The sequence below is a fragment of the Astatotilapia calliptera genome, chromosome 8, assembly GCF_964374335.1.
Source record: "Astatotilapia calliptera chromosome 8, fAstCal68.1, whole genome shotgun sequence".
In the NCBI taxonomy this organism is placed as follows: Eukaryota; Metazoa; Chordata; class Actinopteri; order Cichliformes; family Cichlidae; genus Astatotilapia; species Astatotilapia calliptera.
The window spans coordinates 9,788,708-9,810,635 of NC_137429.1; the positions used below are offsets into that span (position 1 = coordinate 9,788,708).

Sequence of the window (21,928 nt, forward strand, 5' to 3'; positions counted from 1 at the left end):
GCAAGACAAAGTTCAATAAATGTAAATTATAGTTTTAACAACTTTAAATATATTACAGACAGTCATGCATTTAGTATACATTTATTGCTGCCACAGTGAAACTAGAAAGCTTTCATCCAATACCATGGCACTACATATAACAGTAAATCAACACAAGACTAATTAAAGTACAAGTGTGCAAAAATGGCAAAAAACAGTGCAACACCAGATAGAGCAGAACCATACAGAAACGAGATGGTGCAATAATGACATTGTGTTGTGCAAAAAGACTTTAGCATTGTGCAATAAGTACTTGAGGTAATGGAATGTATAAAGGTGTGTGTCTGCCAGTCTAGTCTCTGAGTTTTCAGGAGTCTGACAGCTTGGAGGAAGAAACTGTTTCGCAGTTTGGCAGTGAGGGCGTGAATGCTCCGGTGTCTCTTGCCAGAAAGTAGGTTGGTGAAGAGTGTGTGTGAGAGGTGTGTGGGGTCCTCCACAATGCTGGTAGGTTTGTGGATGCAGTAGGTTCAATAAGTGTCTGTGATGGAGGAAAGAGAGGCTCCAATGATCTTTTCTCACTTTGTGCTGTATGGTCTTGCGATCTAACACGGTGCTGTTTCCATACCAGACAGTGATGCAGCTGCTCAGGATGCTCTCGACACTCCCTCTGTAGTAGGTGGTGAGAATGGCTGGTGGGAGATGGGCTTTTCTCATCTTTCACATGTGAGACCTGGGCCAATGCAATCGGTCCAGTGTAATTCAATTCAAAGTGACAAAGTAGTCATTGAGACTTTTGTGTTTTTATATTTGTGTAGAACATTTTCTAATCCATTTTCAGATCTCTCAGCTGCTCCCTTTATGGGTCTGTGGATCATCTGCCTCCATCTCATCCTACCACTACCCTGCTCATCTGTCACACCAACCCTCTCCATATCCTCCTTTACTACATCCATAAATCACCGTTCATTTTATTATTATTGTGGATTTTGTTTTAAGCCCCTTTTACCTCAGATTTATTTTGGTTGAAAACAAATTGTATGTTTGTGGTATACTTGTTTGAACACAATCCTTTATTTAATCAGTTTCCCCATTTAATCAGAACATGTGAACACTGTCACATGTAGCTAGATGTGAACTATTATTTATCAGTGAGAGCCATTCTTTTTCTACTTTCACTGCTATAACGTTATTCTGACAGCAAATAGAAAAACGAGATTCTTCAGTGTTCTTTAAACTGTCTCTGCCTGACTGCTACAGTCGCCTACTGTTTGTAAGCTTTAAAAGTTATTTTTATTATTATTTATTGGATTTAATTATTTCACACGTATTTCACGTTATATTTCACACGTTATATTCACACGTGTGAAATAATGCAGCAGCAAACTTTTAATTTTTAAAGAAAACTTAGAGGTTTTCGTCCACTTTACAGATGAACAAGGGAAACTGCAACCAATTACAAAACGGGTTACTTGGACCCTCGCCGAAGGGCAGTACAACTAACCAATGGCATCTGAGATTTGAAATCTAGGCTTTGACCAATCAATCGCTTGCGAGCTGCACGGAAACGGAAGTAACGACCGGAAGTTTACATTAACAGAGAAAGCTAAACGCAGCTAACGCTTCAGCTTCTATTTTAACAAACAAAAAAGGACAATGGTTTGTGAAAAGTGTAGGTATCTCGCCATTCTTCTATCATTTAATTTATTTTAGATCTTCAATTCTAATGTCTTTTTTCCCGTTAAGAGAAGCTCGATGATCCTTAGAAAGCTGGCTAACGCTATGTGATGCTAACTGTTGTTATTACTGTCCTCACTGTTGCTTTGGTTGAGGAAAACATACCTTCACCTTCTAGGCTTATTTCCTTTAAATCCACTGCGCTGTTTTTGTTACATATGCTGGGTTGCTTTTTATCACCAGGTGAGAAGAAGCTCGGTAAGGTCATCACTCCTGACACCTGGAAGGATGGAGCCCGGAATACAACAGGTGAACAGAGTAAAATCTGGATTTGTTTCAGTTCAATGGCATAATGTCACCAGTGTGCAAGGGCTGCTGGAAGTTTTGGAAGATTAAATAGAAAGATCACAATTAAAAACAACAGAAAATATATAGATAATACAACGGGGAGGGGGAAATTAAGCTTTTAAACCAAAATCTGAAATAGCGTTCAGTTAGTGTGTGATTTCTCTTGGTTTTTTGTACATTCTTAGGAGCATTGACTTAAAATATTAAAAATAAATCATTATATACTAAGTGACTCAAGGAAAGTAGTTTAAATACGTTCATGAACATGAATTTGGGGCTTTTAATGATTTCTTTAACCTTGTTGCTTTTATAGGGTGGAATAATTGTACAGCACAAATCTTGAATGACTTAAAACAAACAAAAGAAAAACAACAATAAGGTTTGTGGCGTAATTCTGGCTGCTTATTTGATTCCATCCACTTTATGCAATCTACCAGTATCACTGGCAGCATGATGCTACCACCAGTCCTTTGCAGTATAAAAGTCACTTCACCGTGGAAATGAACAGTGGTGTTCGAAAAATTTCTAGTTCATGACCAATCTTGTGCCTTGGTGATTCCTCGTTTCCATCCTCATTCAAACCTTGGCAAGTGCTAGCATATGTAAGTAGTTTGTATTTACATAGAGTTGTTTGAACTGACGATTTTGGAGTCCACAGTGGTTTAAAATTGCTCCAAGAAAAGTACCTAATTTGTGTAAATCTACAGTTCTGTTTCTTAGATCTTCACAGAGTTCCTTTGACTTTCCCATTGTTCTGAGTATTGATGACTCCAATGAGTGCTGTAAAACAAATTATTTTTGTGTTAGCAAAGCGAAACTACCAGTTGTAGTCAATCATGATCACTAAGGAGAAGTTAAGAGGTTTTGGCCTTGTCAGGTTAAAATACACCGTAGAACATTCAGCACCATTTATTGAAAAACTTCTGCGTGTATATTTTTGATCCTGTATGTATACTTTTGACCCGGTGTGGATTAGAGAAAATCCAAACCTGTTTTTTTGTTTTTGTTTTTTAAAGTCATTCAAGATGTGTTCTGTACAATTATACCCTTGGAAAAGGAACAGTTGAAAGAAATAATTTGAAGTCCAAACTTACTATTACTATTATTCAGAATGTACATACATTTACTTTGGGGATGATCTGATATTCTCTTTTCTTTTCTTTTAAACCGGTGATATTAACTCAAGATTATAAACCTACAATCATCTCTGACTTGCATATCTACAGGGCTTTTATCTGCAGTTTATGGAGGACATGGAGTGTAACATAACATACCAGCAGACCAAATCACAAACGTCCATACAAGATTGCCGAACAACCAAGGCATTTATTTACAATCAATTTACAGTAATAAAGTAAACAGAAAACCCCCCACTTATTTTTATTGCTAAAAAAGAAAAGAAGCACTGAGTTACATGTCAAAGCCTACGCAAAGACAAAGCCTACACTCCCTGTCTGGCCACAAAAGCTTCTGCTAACATACAGGTGAATTTAACCAAACACAACAGAACAGTGCAGGTCCCACAGGTTTGCCACAGTTCAACTCCCAAGATCACTATAAGTAATCCTGAATCAACATGCATGTCTTAGCTCGGTAACTAAATGGAAAGGGGCACTTACTGCTGGAGCTAATTACATGGAATTTTGCAAACAAGCATAATCCCGTTCAGCTCTGGCGTGAGGTGTGAGAGAACTGCAACAAAGACAGGCAAGAGCAGCTTTCTTTCATGAAGTGGCCAAACGACCGGAGGGCATAGCAGACACATAGAGAACTCCACTGATGTATCATGAGATTAGAAAGTAAATTTCTTTTAAATGGTTGAATATGTTTTAAACATTTATACACGTTATAACGTGACTTTGTGAACTTTAAAGGTTCTCATTTTGGTCCAATTTTTAGAATTTTACTTTTAAAGTTAACCTTTACTAAATTCTTACCACTAGATGACACTCTTTAACCATTAATTGTTTATGTAAGTGCTGAAGTGAGAAACAAGGAAATACCAGGTTTGCCCTGAGATTAGTGTGGTACAATGGTTAGCAGTGTCACTGTACTACAAGAAGGTTCTGGGTTCAAACTTCTTCTGGGAGCTGATGTGTCTTCCACAGAATGATAACATGCTTGTTAGGTTGACTATAAATCAGTTGTAGATGTGGAATTGAGAGTGAAAAACTGTCTCTCTCTGGTGGCTGTGTCTGCTGTACCGTGTCTGCCATGCTATGACAGTTGGATAAGTGGTTAGGAAAACACTGATAGATGGCCTGAGATCTGCCAGTTATGACGGGCTAATCACACAGAGCAAATGTGTTGTTATTCTAAGGTGAACTGAGCCTAAGCACTGAGGACTCGATGAAGGCTATAACTATAAGGCTATAACCTTTTGTTTTGTTTTTTTTTGTAAATATTTTTATTGAAAAAAGAAAACAACACAGTATTTGCAGTTACGGAAATACAATTAACCGATACTTATATATATCTGCGAGAGGTTTGCTTAGCATAGGGGATCTAGCCTTAGGACCCTTAGGGCCCAGGCAGGAATCGAACTTGTGATCCTCTGCTCCAAAGGCGTGTAGTCTAACCACTATGCTGTCCAGCTGCTCGCTCTCTCTCTCTCTCTATCTATCTATCTATCTATCTATCTATCTATCTATCTATATATATATATATATATATATATATATATATATACACACACACACACATCCATCCATCCATCCATCCATCCATCCATCCATCTTCATCCGCTTTATCCGGGGCCGGGTCGCGGGGGCAGCAGCCTAAGCAAAGAGGCCCAGACCTCCCTCTCCCCAGCCACCTCCTCCAGCTTATCCGGGGAATACCAAGGCGTTCCCAGGCCAGCCGAGAGATATAATCTCTCCAGCGTGTCCTGGGTCTGCCCCGGGGCCTCCTCCCGGTGGGACATGCCTGGAACACCTCACCCAGGAGGCGCCCAGGGGGCATCCTTGTCAGATGCCCGAACCACCTCAGCTGGCTCCTTTCGATGTGGAGCAGCAGCTGCTCTACTCTGAGCCCCTCCCGGATGGCCGAACTTCTCACCCTATCTCTAAGGGAGAGGCCAGCCACCCTTCGGAGGAAGCTCATTTCTGCCGCTTGTATCCGCGATCTCGTTCTTTCGGTCACTACCCACAGCTCGTCGCCATAGGTGAGGGTAGGGACGTAGATCGACCGGTAAATTGAGAGCTTCACTTTTACACTCAGCTCCCTCTTCACCATGACGGACCGGTGCAGCGTCTGCATTACTGCAGCTGCAGCCCCAATCCGTCTGTCGATCTCCGGCTCCCTTCTCCCATCACTCGCGAACAAGACCCCGAGATACTTGAACTCCTCCACTTGGGGCAGGAACTCATCCCCATATATATATATATATATATATATATATATATATATATATATATATATATATATATATATATATATATATATATATATTAGTTTTTACAGGAGTTTAACAGTATAATAAAGGGTTGCCACTTGTGGAAAAATTTGGCTGTGCAACCTCTCGACGTATATTTAATTTTTTAAATATACGTTAGTTAGTTGAATATAAATATTCAACTAACTTCTTAGTTGAATAGCCATGCATTATAAGAATACATAACTGATTTGACCTCACTTTCATGTTAAAGTTTCCAAAACCATCCAAGCCTCAAGCAGGCTGTTGTAACCCTGTTGTTGAATTTGTATTTGCCGAACCACGCGGGAATGAGGAAGACCGTACCCTCGCTATAGCCTGTTCACAAGACTCCTCATGTATTTGAATTCCAAGTCTCCTTCCCATGTACACTTAAGCTTAACGTTAGAGTGGTTACTAAAAGACAGGATAGTATCATAGAGTTTCGAAATGGTTCCTCTGTGATGAGGAATAAATGATAACGTAGTTTCCCACTGCTGTTCTGGAGGTAAAGAGGGGAAATTTGGGAAACTCTTGGCAACAAAATTTCAAATTTGAAAATGGCAAAACAAATGGGTAATAGGGAGATCGTAACGAGAAGACAAATTGGGAAAACCATCGATAACACCATCCACATATAAATGTTTGAACTGTTTTATACCCTTGTCACACCACACTGAGAATGTTGAGTCCAAGAGTGAAGGGGAAACAAATAGTTGTCGCTTAGAGGACCCGAGGAAGATAGCATTACAAAATTAAAGTGCCGTCTAAACTGAAACCAGATTTTGAGTGTGTTAAGAACCACCTGATTATCAGTATACAGAGAGGGTTTTACGGATAAAGAGGAATAGAGCAAGGCTGGTATAGAAGAGCCCTTACATGATGATAGCTCCAATTTACACCACGAGGAACCAGAAGATTTTAGCCAGTAGCAAAGTTTATGGATGTAAGCTGCCCAGTAGTAGGCTAGAAAATTAGGTAATGCAAGTCCTCCACTAAATCTGCATCGCTGCAGTAAAGTTTTAGAAACCTTAGGTGGCTTCCCTCCCCAAATGAAAGAACCAATAATCTTGTCCAGTGAAACAAAGGCTATAACTTTTAATGTAAAGCTACTCTCAAGAACACATCTTATTAGCATCTGTTACTGGTAATTACAGAAAAAGCATGAAAGGAAAGAATAAAGATTTTTACCCACTTAGCTGATATCAATCATTGGTCTATGAGAACAGTTAACTGAGATCCAGTGCTTTCTGGTTTGTATAACCTTTCTCTTCATATTTGAAGTGGGCAATAAACTGTACATTAATCAATCAGTGTCCCTGTTGCACGGGCTAGACATTTTTTTTTGGCCAGACACCATGCACTATAAGTAACATTAGGCAGTTAGCACATGGCAGACATTACCAATGACCTAGCTCATCTTTCCAGTGCAAAAGCACAGAAGCACAAAGAAAAATGTCAGTTCAGCATAATTTATCCCTTTACTATAACCCTGCAGTCCTGTAAAAACTAACACCCTTACTGTAGGAATTAAGAGGGTAGGTAGCATTCAGGGACTGATAATCAAATCCATTTAGTTTTGGTTTGATCATCAGCAAGTGTGAGCATCTCTATAAAAGCATAGGTTTTAGCAGTTTGCTTGTCTGGAGCATTCAGGTGTATTTTAACATGATGCCAAGGAAGAAAGATGTCAGCAATGATCTTAGAGAAGCATTTGTTGCTGTTCATCAGTCTGTTTATAGTTTGCTCATTCTACAGTGATTAAAAATTATTATAAAATGGAAAACTTTCAATCTTCCCAGGAATGAATGTGCCTGCAAATTCACACAAGACCAGAAGAAAGCCTCTTTTCTCTAACACAAACATGGCAGCACAGCTTAGGTTTGCCAAGTTGCATCTGAACAAACCAAAAGACTTTTGGAGCAAGGTTCTTTGCACAGAAGAGATCAGAATAGCCATAATGCGTAACACTGTGCATGGAGAAAATCAAACACAACTTGTCAGCACAAACACGATGGGGAAGGAGTTATGATCTGGGGTTGTTTTGCAGCCACAGGACCTGGTCACCTTGCAGTCATTGAGTTGATCATAGACTTATCTGTGAGGCCCTCTGTCCAACAGCTAAAATCTGGCTGATGCAACAGGACAATGATCCCAAGAGCAGCAGCGAATCTACAGCTGAATGTCTGAAAAGTAAAACAATCAAGGTTTTGCAATGGCCCAGTCAAAGTCCAGACCTCTACCTAATGGAAATGCCACTATGCATAAACACATGCCTGAATCATGTTGTTCACTTAGGTTTTTATACACAATTTATCCATTTCTGCTTAGTTTTTGTTCAAGGAAAAAAATCACACAGTGTAAGATGTGTTGTTGTTCATCTGATGTTGTTTTTGAAGTTTTTATTTATGTCCTGATCTGCAAAAGCTTAGAACTGATAGATGGGGCACTTTCTTTTCACAAGTGTAGGCTGAGTGGTGATACAGGACTACCGGCCTGCACAGAAGCTTTTTTTGTGGTTTTAATGTGATGTTACTTTAATGATGATGTTTGATTGGATCCTTTCTGCTTTTTCCAATCAGAGAGTGGTGGGCGCAAACTAAATGAGAATAAGATGTTGACTTCTAAGAAAGCCAGGTGAGCGCCATCAGCATCTCTATTTTCACATAGAAGACCTACATACTTTCTCGCATGAAAATCACCATTTTAACTTGCTAATTCATTACAGCCATGGCGCTAACTTTACTGCATCTGTAGTTATGTGTCTATAATTCTTTCCCATGGCAGGTTCGACCCTTACAGCAAGTCCGGCTTTGCTATCTGCAGGATCTGCAAGAGCTCAGTTCATCAGGCTGGATCACACTACTGCCAGGGCTGTGCATACAAGAAAGGTACAAAGTCGCACTGCTTACCATGCAGGAATGCTACTGTGGGTCCAAAACTTGAATGCATTTATTGCTTTCAGCAGATTCTAACAAAACTGCCTCTCTGCATGATACACAGATCAATACACAGATGTTCTTTGTAAACATTATACTTGTAGTCTTGCTTTTCTTCACAGCTTTAAGCTCTGAAAACCGTTAAGCAACTGCTTCTGACACATCTACTTATTTTTCTTTTTTTGTCTTTAAATTGAGGCAAAAATGCTCAGATTAGGATGTGGCAATAGCTGGGAATGTGAGAGGACTCTGACCTGCGGTGGGCTTTTCCCCCTCTTTAATCTATTTTATATCTACTAAAGGTCTTGGACTAGATCTTTGTTCTTGAGTCAGTCAGATCAATGAACAGTCCCTCTTCCGTAGTTCTGAAGTCAGCATTTGCCTGAGTGGTCTAAGATTTAATCTTTCAAGAAGATTAGTTTAACAGTTCAAAGGTAGCATGGCTGACAGTGCTAGCTGTTTACATTAGATAATACAAATGACATTACGTCTCAAAAGGTATAGATATGTTGATCTTCATGTTACTTACATGGTCCAGTGTGGCTACAGGTTATCAGGCCAGATAAAGAAGCAAGGGGCAAATATAATAACAAATACAAAGGATGAGTAGGGCAAAGTACAGTGCATGACAGCTTCATTCCCACGTGGTTCGGCAAATACGAATTCAACAACAGGGTTACAAAAGAACAGCCTGCTTGAGGCTTGGATGTTTTTGGAAACTTTAACATGAAAGTGAGGTCAAAACAGTTATGTATTCCTATAATGCATGGCTATTCAACTAAGAAGTTAGTTGGGCCAGATTTTCAAACCGAGGAATTTATCTGGGGCAGATACTTTTTAGCAGCCAGTAAGCAGCAGATCATGATCAATTTCAAAACCACACAACTGTATTGAAAAACATGTAATTTTTTATTCCTTTTTCCCCTGTAAATCTGGTGACCTCTCACAAATGCACACCAAAAGGTCCATTAAAAAAAAAAAAAAGGGAGCTATAACTAAACTATTTTTTTGCACATTTGAAATACTAATAATAAAAAAAAAACATTTTGATAATTCCCTTTCAAATTAAAATAAATATTTTGCTGACCACTCACTTTTCCTGCCATGGATGGAGCCCCATCTGTCACAAGTAGGGCTGGGCGATCTGACCCAAAATTCATATCTCGATATTTTTTAGCTGGATGGCGATATAAGATATATATCTCGATTTTTTTTTTTTTTTAAAGCCACAAGTTAAGAACAAAAAGAGAGTTCTTAGTCACACTGTGTGCCAGATGTCACACGGGCACTTTTATTTACATACAGCGTAGATGTACATGAAGAAATTACTCAAAAATAAATTATCAGCATTTATTAAATAATCATGGTCCATAAATAAAAGAAAACAATGTTGTTTTTGTGCATAACAAAAAGCTCACAATTATGCAGTCAAAATGTAAACTAATAGACGCTGAGCATAACAACAAAGAGACAGATTTCACAGCTGCACCACGTCTCTGAACAGGTGCCATTTGTGGTCCTTATACACACACAGTACGTATCACTCCGCGAGGCTCCTCCTCGGTAGCCGTAATCCTCCGACAATCCATCAAGCGGTGCAGCTCCGTAGTTTAGCAAAGTCATATTAAAAAAATTTTTGACAGATTGCTGAGCGCTGTGTACCACATAAAATCGGTTCGCGGTCAGTAAGCACAACCAGAATTCATACATAAGGTGCACTGTCGATTTTTGAGAAAATGAAAGGATTTTAGGCCGTGCAGGCCGTGCAGCCCCTCCGGGCTGCATGTCTTTAGCGCGGTTAGCTCGTTAGCGCTGTTAGCTCGCTAACACGTTGACGCCGCCCAGCCCCACGCACGGTAACTCGCTAACGGAGATTTTCCGCTGTGTTCAGTGAAGGAGAGGCGAGTCCGAGTAACGTTGCGTAGAGACAAAAGTGGACGAAAGAGAGGCAAACCTGCGGCTCCACAAGTATAATTATAACGTAACATAGACTATATCGATATAAACGATATTGTCACATCTTATATCTCATATGAAAATATATCGATATTTTTTTAAAAACTCGATATATCGCCCAGCCCTAGTCACAAGTATACAGACACGCTTCATTTCCAGACCATTTTCCTCAAAAAGAGCTGAAATCTTCTCAAACATTATTTCGCCAGCTGTGTGTGCCTCTAACGGTAATAGCCGAGCAATTTTGCATCCAAAAACCAGACATATATGCACAACTGTGCAATATCAGTTCTGTCTGTGAACCCATATCCTGCTATAGACATTACATCAGTTTTCTTCAGGTCATCTAACAGCATTTCAAACTTGTCTGACGCCAGAACTTAAACTCTACGAATATTTGAACTGTCTGACAGGGGTACGCTTTAGTTTTTTCCTCACTTATCACCGCATCCACCACAGCCAGCATGCAGTATTTCACTGTTTCAGAATCTGTGAAAGGCCTTTTCTTCTTCGCCAAGAACCAAACACGAAGGGAAGCTGCTGCAGCTCTCTCTTGGGCTGTACAGGATCCTCACCATGGTAGTACAACTCCGGTTGTAAGATTATTAAACTCGCAATTAAACTTTGCAGCCCTCTCCTGAGATTGCTCTGGAAAGTTTGTGTAGAAAGTCTGGTGTTTGTCATTGTGGTGCCTTCGTACGTACCGCAACACACTCACTGCAAATTAAACAAATAGGTTTGGCATTTGGATTTGGCGGTAAAATGAATAAGTATTTGTCAGTCCAGGCAGGGTTAAACCGACAGTTTTCATTGTCAATTTTACACTTTTGGACTGAGAAAGACATGCTGTTGTCACATCATACGATGATAGTTTAATATGTTTACATCAGGTGTATTGTGGGTTAAATATTGCTAGGCTACTAGGAGTGTTGCATTCACAGTCTACACTACACTGTAGGAATTTTTAATTTTTTTAAATTAATTAATTAATAAATTTTTTGCGTTTTCTCTGTGTTTCTGCCAGGACCACAGGCAGGGCCACTTGCTGGTTGATTCTGGGCCGCCATTTGAATAGGCTTGTTATAATGCCTTGGAGAAGTTGTGCTTTTGACCTTCTGTTTTGGCTATCGGTCATTTCATCAGATGCCTCACATTTTCCTGGGGGAAAAAAACTTTGAGGAAATATGCACTTCTTCATCAGAATTATGCAAAATTTTAGGTCTCTACTGTCATTTCTTATTTGCCTGCCCTTTGTGCTTTTTCTGTCATTGAACAGGGAAAATTGGAGAAAAACATGCTTTCGGCAGGACATTAAGAACTCGCTAGAGAAACAATAATGCTCCCAGATTTTCCACCAGATGCCTTTTGGAGTCTGGAACCCTGAGCTGGGGCATATTGCAGATAAAAGGACCTCTGGTCTTCCTCAGGAATTGATGTGATCAAAAAGCATAGTTACAGGAGAGTTAATATTTAACTTAAACTCATCAGTTTGATAGACGGAGCTGATGCTGCTGTTTTCTGTTCACAGTTCAGTTCTGCTGCCCCAAAGAGGCCAAAAACCTCTGATAAAATAATGATGCTTGCTTAAACCATTTTTGCATTGTTCTTTTCTCTCTCTGTTGTGTCCAGGAATCTGTGCAATGTGTGGAAAGAAGGTTTTGGACACCAAGAACTACAAACAGACGTCTGTGTAACTGCATGCTGATCAGGGAGAGGCTCCACACGTGAATAACGGACTGAAAGAGAGGTGGCTTTGTTTGCTGGAGCTGTTACAGTGGCCATACGCAGGCCATCTCTAAATACACCACCCGTTATCGCTTGTTTCTGCAGTCAGCACTCTCAGACTTTTCCTGTATTTTAAATTCAGTTCTTTCCTTTTCAAGATGTTAATTTCTGTATGTAATATATGCCGTGTTGCTTTTGTTATGTGAAATAAAGCTTCCACTACGAGGACATCTGACCGGGTCGTTTTGTCTCCTTGCCTTCAGACATAAAGTGTTTAAATTTAGCCCGTGACGCACATTTGTCTCATATGCCTCAGTTTATTCTGACATAATCATATTTGGAAACGGTCAGGTGTGACCCCTCTGCCCCCCCCATCCCCTCAACTGCTTTCAGAAAAAGAGGTTAGAGTTCATAAGCTCATAAGTTGATATTTAAAGGGCTTGCTCTCCCCCAGGCCTTTAGCAACATGTGCACATTTTTTTAACGTGTCCTTATTAATTTATACTGCCGGTCAACAAGATACAAACGGCCTTAGTTTCTGGGTAATCTACAGCAGGTAACTCTCAGATATGACTGATGTAAATGAGTCAGCTGTTCATAGCTATGTTTAGCAGAGCTTTAAAATACAAAAAACATTATCAAGAGACAGTTATATCATTCTGGACAGGGGAAATGTTTTAACAAATCCATGTTATTCGTTTAACTAAACCCAGGCTAAATGTATATATTCATAAGATTAAGTTAAATAAGTCGCATACTCGTACCTGGGTGATTTGGTGTGCCACTTTGTGTCTCAGTATGGAGACACAAAGTGGCTCTAGCTTTTAAAAAGTCTGGATGCATTCGTATTTTAACCCAGAGGTGATTACCAGACAAAACAACCGCTAAAAAGGAGAATATGTGAATGAGCAAGTTTGCTGCTCCTCCTGGCACAACGTTCCCATTTATCTGGGCTTGTGACGCCCTGAGGGTGGATTTGTATCCAATCCTACTCTCAAACCAGGGAGCTTTCATGTGTAAGATGAATCCATTAACCACTACACAAAGGACCCACATACAGTACATGCTATTTACTACTGCAAAATGAAAAAACAGTGTCCTGTCCATTCCCATATTTTTTAAATATATGAACAAACTGGAACTGCCAATTACACTTTAAAAAGAGAAGATTTCCCTCGTTTTATTGTGTTCGAGGCCTTGCTGGATGTGGCTCGTTATCATTTATCATATGTTGACATTCAAAGAGAAAACAAGAGAGAATATGGAAACATACCAACTGTTGGGGACTTTAGCAGCATGGCTGTAGTGGCAGAGCATCAGTCATTGGGTCACCGTCAGAGCAGAACCGAGGACATCTGGTTCACCTCACTTTACTGTCTCAGGGAGAGTAGCACAATCACAAAGTCACTTATGTGCACCGATTCGCTTACACTAGTACATACGGTGTCCACAAAACAGAGATTATGAACTAGGATCCGCAGTCAACCTGTTAAACTCCTATTTAAAACTATACTTTAATATAATATATATCAGTCATACACCTATAAACAGGCCCAAGTTTAGAGTCTATACAATACAATCAAAGCCAAAAAGCCTGCTTTAAACTACATCAGGAACCGGCCTGGGGAATGACAATGATCACAGACAAGCCTATGAGCTATGAGTTTGAGGCAGACTGTAAGACCATATAGGTAATGAACTCTCTTCCACAGGTGCTACTGTGTATTTAAGAAAGGGACAAAGCTTCATAACACAGTAATAACTGAAGAGCGTTTATAAGTCCAAATCAGCTGAGTTGCTCACAAATATCTCTCATTCATATATTAATAAGAAAATAGGTTTATACTAGATAAGAATTTATTTAACTTTGGCAACTTATAGCACAACTAAAAATATTTTCAGTGTTTCTAGGCTACTTATTGCCATTACTTTACTTGGGAACATGCAAATAAATATGGTATATGCTGCAAATACTGCATTTAATATACACCAACCTTAAGGCCGCCTATGTTATCCTGGCAATATTCTTTCATGCTAATAAAAAACTGACTTTAACTACTAATGATGACATAGGCCATGATAATTAACACCCATCTATAATAATATTGATAAAAAATACAATAAATGTGCCGACTTTATATTCAGCTTTAGCTTAGCTTTAGCTTAGCAACAGGGTCAAATTCTGACAAGCCACCTATCTAAGGTTAAAAAAAACCCCCAAAAAACCGATATAAGCCCTGATCAATCCTCTCTACATATTAATGAAGCAGCCAATGTTCTACCTTGTGCATAATTACGCACCCCTTTCCTATTGGTGACGCAGGCACTATCGATCCTGAAGCTGCCTATTTAACATGGGCGAGCAGCTGGAAGCATCGGACACGACCTGGGCTCCTGAAGGCTGCAGTCACCGGTGAGTCTTGCTTACTTCTTCTTATAGACAGATTTCTGGGCACTAAAAACTTTACTTTTCTTTCTCTAGTGTTTAGACCTGTGTTGGTGCAGAAACAGGGTCAAGGCTATTGTTAAGACTAAATAAGCAGTGGCGTGTCCAGCGGGGTGGCCTGGGAGGGCAGACTGGCCACCCCAGGTGCCACCACAAAGGCAAAACAATAAAATTCAATCAAGTATCAAATGTACGATTATGTTTTAACGGTGAAGCTCAGATATCCGAGTGTAAGTGAATGCAGCATCGGCTTCTGCGCTATGTGCATCACGTTAGCAAAGGTAGGAGAGCCAAGCACGAAAGTAAGGAAGCCTAGAGCTGCCACCCAGGCAAAAGAAAAATACAAGTGTATCACGTTATAACGTGATACACACAAAGCTGGATTTATTCTGTCGTTACGCTGCACAGCTGCCTCTTCTTCTCTCATTCTCTCCCCCTGCCTCTCCTGTTGCTACTTCAATCATGAAACTGATCAGTGATCAGCTGATCGGCTTTTCTCTCTTGTTTGTTTATCGCCCACTTTGCGCCAGAAAGAGGAAACCAGCAGATGTCGCGCTAAACAACAGCTGCACGTTTAAGCTTGATCAGCTGTTGTTAGAATTTATTTAATATAAATTTCTACTATCAGCTGATGTTTGCTGGAGCCACAGCTGCAAAAAAGCTGCTGGTCATGATATGGTTTGGTTATCTGGTGAGAGGGAAACATGAAGATGAAACCAGGAGATGTCCTTACTGAATCATCAGAGCTGAACAGGTGATGGAGAAACAGGTTTACCTTTTAGTTAACATGAATGAGTTGAAGGGAAGTTATGAACTGTTTCTGAGAGACAAATAACACCAGGATCCTTTTCTAAGCAGCTGACAGCTGGTAACTGTGCAGGGGCGAGTCTAGCAAAGTGTTGCCAGGGGGGCAGGTAGGGCATTAACAGGGAGAGGGGGGCACAAAGAAATACTTTTCTTTCTTATTCTCATTTAAAATGTCTCGCTTTTATTAAATAATTATCTAAATCTTACAACCAAAGTTTTTATCTGACATAAAATGTATAGAAATCATACATATACCAACAAGACTGTACATCACTGTCACAACAGGGTTTGTTTTCAGTCAAAGTCTTTATGGCTTTAATACCTGGTGGGCCGGTCTCTAGTCAAAATGCCCGATTTTCTGTCCCAGTCCAGTCCTGCAGGTTAATACTGGCAGTGTCACCATGCCAGCTGACTGTATTTCATCATCAGCCAGTGTTGTTCTTTATACATCAATATTACCAAAGTTTACCATAAGGCAGCATATAAAGTATTTACTTGCTTTCAGGTTTTATTCAAATGTTAGTCTTTTCAGTTGTTTCCCCACTTTTTTCCTGTTTCCAAATCAAACACCAGTTTGTGAGAAGATTATCTTCTTTTTTTAACAGGCACATAAAGTTTTACATTGGCATTGGCTAATTTGTCAATTGTTTGTTACAAATGTTCATATTTTAATATTCAAAAATGTTTTTGCCCAAAACATATGTGCACAACATGTCAGTAAAAATACTATGCAAATATTGATGTCCTTGACTGCTGAATAAACACTGACTGATTGTATCTCTTGTACTTTATCAACGCAGTATCTAAAAACTTTGCACCGTAGTGGTTAAAATCTCATTCTAATAAGAGTTAAAAGTGCATTCGGTTGTTAGGTTTATAGGGTTATTGAATTATGGTTAACGGTTGGTAGAATTTTTTTTAAACATTATCTGCCAATTACATCTGCCACCCTTCTCCAAATCTGTGCCCCTACCTGGCCCCCCCAACAAAAATTTTCTAGACGCGCCACTGTAAATAAGTACTAGCTTCTATTTTGTCCCTGAGATTTATTTCCCCAGCATAAAGTAGTGTTGGTGTTAGCAGTGGTAGCTTAGAGATGGCAAACCTACAATAAAAAGTAACATGGATTAACAACTCTGTGCACTGGGATGGTGTAGATTGTGAGCACAGAATCTCCTTACCAGGTTTCGTTTTGTTTCTGTAGTTTTCCGAGTGAGAGCCTGTGCTAAAGCTAGCTGTGCACCACTTCTTAGTTACCTCTTTTAGTTCTACAGAAATGTTTTTGTTTGTCCCATCTGCTCCAAGTAGCCCCGTTAGAGGTGCGCTTTGCCCCCTGTGGTCCGAGTCTTCCCGGTCAGCCGTTAGACTCTGTTCCTGCTACTCTTAGCGAACCTTTAGCTTCCGCTTGGTTGCTACTGCAAAGACTTACTGCTGATGTAGAAATTTAAATCTTTCATTACTAAATCACTTGACTTAGTTTTACTTCTAACTATGAAAGAATGTGAGGAGAATCCAGCTAAGGTGACACAGTGACCATTACAGATGTGTCTGAAGCCACAAGGCCCGCCCATAATGCCTAGGCTGCCGCCAATGCTGAAAATTCCCACCACAGTACCCAAATGTGCAATGAGAACAGAGACAGGGACAGTGCAGGGAAGTGCTCACATGCATTTAGCGTGTGAACGATAAATTAATTTTTTTATAATCTGACATTCTTAGCTCTCTCCCTAAACAAAAACAGTGAGTGCAACGTTAAAACTCAGTCCTATAAGTTATTATTTTATCCACAGTAACTTTAAGAATATTTGAGTATACATCTGTTAGCTGGTGCAACTCCTTCTGATTCACAGGTTTCTTATATGACTTATAAAACTGTCTTCCAAAAGTTTTACCCATTTAGTAGGAGTTTCTCTATCTGTACTACACTGCTATTTTCTTTTAGGTCTTTTAGTTTTCCTTACAATCCACAAGCCTGTTGCATAGCTTGTAGCTTTTTGGGTGAATATGACTGTATATAAAAATATCTGCAGGAAAACTAGACCCTTGAAAATAATTAAAATAACTGAAACAGTTTTGTGAACTTGGAAAAATTAAATATAGTAAAAAAAAAAATGTAGAGGAAGTTTTAGTATTTGTTAGTTTGGTAAAATTTTACCACAATTTCCCTGATGAAGTTTTGAGGGATATGTTTATTGACAATCTGGATATCTACAAGACTGTGAGACAACTGCTTTAAAAAAAGGCGTGTTTTTATTTTTATTTTTTTTAAAAAGCAATATTTTAATAAATTCTATTTCTGACATGCACCCTCCAAACTAAAAGTTAACATTTTCAAACAATAAAAACTAAATTGAAACAAAAAACCTGCTCTGCACTTAAAAAAAGCAAGACTAAATCAAAATAAAGTTATTAGTCCAATCAGTGTCAAACAATGGTCTGAGTTTTACATGAGTTCACAGTTGTGTGCACAGAGAAAAGGGCTCAACAGAGAGCTTTAGAGGACTTGAGTACTTAGAGTGAGAGTGGAGGATGTGTGCTTGCCTGGCCTGACAGGCTGTTGTTAGGCAGTTGTTAACAAAATCTAATATCCAGTGACATATGTAGTTTGACCACCACCTTATTTGGAATGATAGCGTTGTTGCTGAGCTGTAGTCAACAAAGAGCAGAGAGATATAACTCATTTGGCTTCATTTTTCCCATTTGTCTAGTGTGTTGGGTGTTTGCTTCTGAAGATTCTTGAAAGGTCTTGTGAATTGTGGGTCTTATTTCATATCATATCTTATTTGTTCCACAGTATGAACGCTCCACATACTTATAATCTTATATAATGTAAATAGAATAGTTCAAACACACAACAGTAGTTGCCCTTGAGGTTTTATTTATTTTCAACATGAACAAAATTGGACTGAAAACTTTCAGAATGCTGCTTTTGACTTGTCACAGTGGCCACTGATCAAACAAACATCTACTCAGTACTTCTATCAGCTCTACTCATTTGAATCATTTTACAGCCATAACCGTTGAATATGCATCCTAAAATACCACATAATGCATAAAAGACTTTATAAATGTATTTATAAAGGACACAAGTTTTGTTAAATTAGCAAAACCAGTGAATAACAAATGCAATAACTTTGCAAGAGCACCTGTGAATGTCCCATCAGAAAAACAATTTAAATCGTAAGTACAATATTGCACTGAAGTTGTATACTTGGCAATAATAATATACTATACTGCCAATGAAGACTGTACAATATCTTCTAAAGGCACCATCAAAATAAGTATGTTGTGTTCACAGTGATTCCAACAATAGATGATCAGCAGTAAGACTGAAATCTTCACGGTTTCAGTGTATTGAGGTTAGATTGATAGGTGAAGGTCTTGGATCTGCAGCAGTCAGGTGCAGATCCCCTGGAACTCTAGAGCTTTCCACGTGCAACTGTAGACAGTGGCTCAGGAGTGGATGGCACGTAATGTCTGTTAAGTGTGCCTTGAAAGATACAGGAACTCCTCACGGGTTTTGGGGTCCTCGAGGTAGACTCCCAGCATGGCGCTTGTCACTGTGCGGCTGTTCATCTTCTGGACACCACGCATCACCATACACATGTGCCTGCAAAACACAAGTGTGCTTATCAAACCTCTGCAGCTCCTGAGCTTACTGGCTCCTAAGCTCTGCTTAAGGCCAGTATTTTGTGTCATATAATGCTATATGAGCATCTGTGCAATATAACAGCAGCTTTAAGCTGTACAGATAATAATGTTGAAGGTAGGTAGTGTGTGTATGTTTGTACTTACGCCGCTTCAATAACCACAGCTACACCTTTTGGCTGCAGAGCCTCAGATATCCCAACGGCGATCTGCTTAGTCAGTCGCTCTTGAACTGAAACCAAAACAAAACAAAGAAATTCAGCTTATACGGTACACTAGACGATGCCAGTTGTCTAGTGCACACATTTGCCGGTTGCTTACCTTGAAGCCTACGGCTGAAGATCTCCACAATCCTGCAGAAATCAGAACACAAGCAAAGCCAAGGAGATTCATTAATAATGATTCAGTTTTTAATAAACACAGTCTGGCATCAGTCCCTGACTACCGGCCTCTTCTCCAGCCAGCAGACTGTATAACTTGTCATTTGTGAATCAGTCACATTCTGTGAATTTGTCATTCACAGTTCAACGTTAGTGAGACTGTCTCAAGTTCATCTGCAGCTACTGTAACTCTGCATCACTATATTCAGATTTAAAGAGATATTTTAGGACAGGAGGAGAAGGAGACAGGCAGAGAGGCTGTGATAATAGTCTGGGATTCCCACAGGTCCAAAAGGATTTTCTCATGGCTCGAGAGCGAGCAGAGTTTAGACTTGTGTCTGATGAGAGGCCTAGATGATAGCCAGTGTGTTTAGGCTCTAAGCCTCCAGGTCAATGCACTGGAATAACAGAAGAACACAGTCAGCTGACACTAACACGAGAAACATACAGACACAGTGGCAGCTGGAGGGTACAGTGCATGTGTGTGTGTGGGTGCGTACTCTGTTACCTTGCCAGCTTGCTCAGTCCCACCACTTTTTTGTTGGGAATATACCCGATGTGAACCTGGAGAGGGACAACAGCCAGTGAGAGCACATAATCAGAGAAATACAGGAGGTCAATATTAGCGGTTGAATGCTGAAATTAATTCACTGAACAATGCTTAATGAGTAAGAAAGCTTTTTTTCTTGTCTCACTCTTTCTTTTTTTTAAATGTAACATTTCTTTCAATCACATAGACCTACCTTGCCAAAAAAGGGCACCATGTGGTGTTCACATAGTGAAAACATGTCTATGTCTTTCACAATCACCATCTCATCGTGGTCTTCATCAAATATGGCATTGTTTAAGATGTCTGGTGATACAAAAGCAAACATATGCATTTCTTTACATTACATTTACATTTACATTTCTTTACATATGCATTATCTTTACTTCAGTTAAGGAAACATTCATCTGAAATCTTTTCAACATCCTGGAATCATAATAATAATGCTTAATACTAATAATACTTGATCTACCCGTTATTTTGTGCCTTGATCTTTTAGTTTTAACGTCTGTGAAGATTTAAAATATCATGATTTGACCAACCAAACGTTCATAAGTAAAAAGATGCTGAATACTGAGGTAAGTCATTTTGCTAACTCACTCTCTCATCCTCTCTCAACTTGTTCCCAGGTGACTCACCATCGATGGTCTCATGGTAGCCCTTGGTGAGGAACTGGATGGCTTTGGCTGCGCGCAACGGGGTGCGCAACAGTCCCTCCCGGTCGGTGTCCTCCCCAAGATGCCTGAGGATGTCGGTGTAGGCGGTCTCCAGCGCCGGTAACCGAGACGCGTCCTCCAACTCTTTGCGGGATGTCTCGTGGTGGTTGTTGACAGTTGACATCTTGTTGTCTGTGTGGAACTCCTCCACGATGTCGCCGACTTTTGTGCTCATGGTTAAGGCGCGCTTGGACTCTGCTTAGGACCGAGAAATAAACAAGGATGAAGTTCCGTTGCCCTGCGGGTCTGGCTGGCCTATTCGGTAGTTATCCTGTTTATGGGGCCTGCCTGGGATGCGCATCAGGCTCCTATTGGTCGGAGTCGTGCGTACGTCAAAAAAGGAAGCATCGTCAGAGGGGTTAAACACTGACCAACCCCGCCCCCTGCAAAGAAGAAAAAAAAAGGGGAAAGAAACCTTATCTTATGTCACTTGAGACCTTGTTAACCTCGTTTTAAATCATCTGAGTTGATTTGTTCCAGTTATGTTGCTCTGATACAAAAAATCTTAGTAAGCTCGTGAGGCTCATGACTTCACATGCTTTTTTTTTTAAGTTTATGGAAATCAAATTGTCGTGTAATCACGAACTGTCTTGATAAGCCACAATCAAAAGCACATTATGTTTTTTTCTGCTGGGAATACACAGCCCAAAATGTCAGAGGGCTTCAAAGGTACATATCTGCATTAAAGATACTTACAACCAGTCTGTTTAACTCTATGTCTTAATTATGAAAAATGTGGATGGTTTGACATTAATTTTGTAATATTATTTTCATGAATAAAATGATTTAATACAAACAAGCCTTGTGGGATCTGATATCTGATAAGTAATAAATGTTGTTTGCATGGTGATATAGTATTTTAATCATAATAATAATAATAATAACTTTATTTATAAAGCGCTTTCAACCAAAGTGCTGTACAGCTATTTGAACTAAAAAAAAGAATAAATAAAAGCGATAAATAAAAACAGTAAGAATTTAAAAACTAAAAGGCATAAAATTAAGACATGTAAGATAATCATCAGATAACAGTTATTACATTTATTTACTTTTTCTTGCTGTAGGTCAAAGGTCACTTTAGGTCAGTGTGCAGATTGTGATAAGTTTGTATATTTTGGGTGTGAGACAGAGAGAATGAAACAATCACCAGTGCAAATTGGTTTATTTTATCACTGAATTGTTCTGTTCACTATAAGCAATATGACAGCAAGAAACACAAGCGACACATTAGGTAAGTATTAGATATTTACTCATCAACAGCACATATCACAGAAAAAAATTTGCTGCCATGTTCCCTAAAGCAAGTTACGCAAGGAATTAATATTAATTCACATTCTGGTTTGTCAAGCTC

At 39.5% G+C, this 21,928-nt stretch overlaps 2 protein-coding genes and 2 long non-coding RNA genes across 7 annotated transcripts; 2 read left to right on the forward strand and 2 right to left on the reverse strand.

The window, feature by feature from the left end:
- Positions 1–21: 21 nt before the first annotated feature.
- LOC145430280 (uncharacterized) lies at positions 22–1,952 on the reverse strand. Its single transcript, XR_013910750.1, has 2 exons — positions 1,819–1,952; positions 22–709 (listed from the first exon to the last, which is right to left on the reverse strand). It is a non-coding gene; the product is annotated as an uncharacterized LOC145430280 (long non-coding RNA).
- On the forward strand, positions 280–12,268 carry cript (cysteine-rich PDZ-binding protein). 4 transcript variants are annotated; one of them, XR_013910748.1, is made up of 6 exons: positions 311–430; positions 1,897–1,962; positions 7,996–8,050; positions 8,201–8,304; positions 11,333–11,527; positions 11,938–12,268. XR_013910748.1 is itself a non-coding variant. In XM_080305037.1 (5 exons), the coding sequence occupies exons 1-5, from the start codon at positions 406–408 to the stop codon at positions 12,000–12,002; spliced, it is 315 nt and encodes a 104-aa protein (XP_080161163.1). In that variant the 5' UTR covers positions 280–405; the 3' UTR covers positions 12,003–12,268. The 4 variants fall into 4 exon arrangements, 2 of the variants coding, with proteins under 2 accessions (XP_080161163.1, XP_026034161.1); XR_013910749.1 differs by lacking the exon at positions 311–430 and adding an exon at positions 1,513–1,648; XM_080305037.1 differs by lacking the exon at positions 11,333–11,527 and having other exon boundaries at positions 280–430.
- Positions 12,269–14,176: 1,908 nt separating this feature from the next.
- LOC113028262 (uncharacterized) lies at positions 14,177–21,373 on the forward strand. Its single transcript, XR_003273217.2, has 2 exons — positions 14,177–14,446; positions 20,491–21,373. It is a non-coding gene; the product is annotated as an uncharacterized LOC113028262 (long non-coding RNA).
- On the reverse strand, positions 18,148–20,752 carry gch2 (GTP cyclohydrolase 2). The gene is made up of 6 exons (XM_026178377.2): positions 20,500–20,752; positions 20,058–20,167; positions 19,823–19,878; positions 19,256–19,287; positions 19,082–19,166; positions 18,148–18,896 (listed from the first exon to the last, which is right to left on the reverse strand). Exons 1-6 carry the CDS (start codon positions 20,750–20,752, stop codon positions 18,767–18,769), a joined length of 666 nt encoding a protein of 221 aa, XP_026034162.1. The 3' UTR covers positions 18,148–18,766.
- Positions 21,374–21,928: the final 555 nt, after the last annotated feature.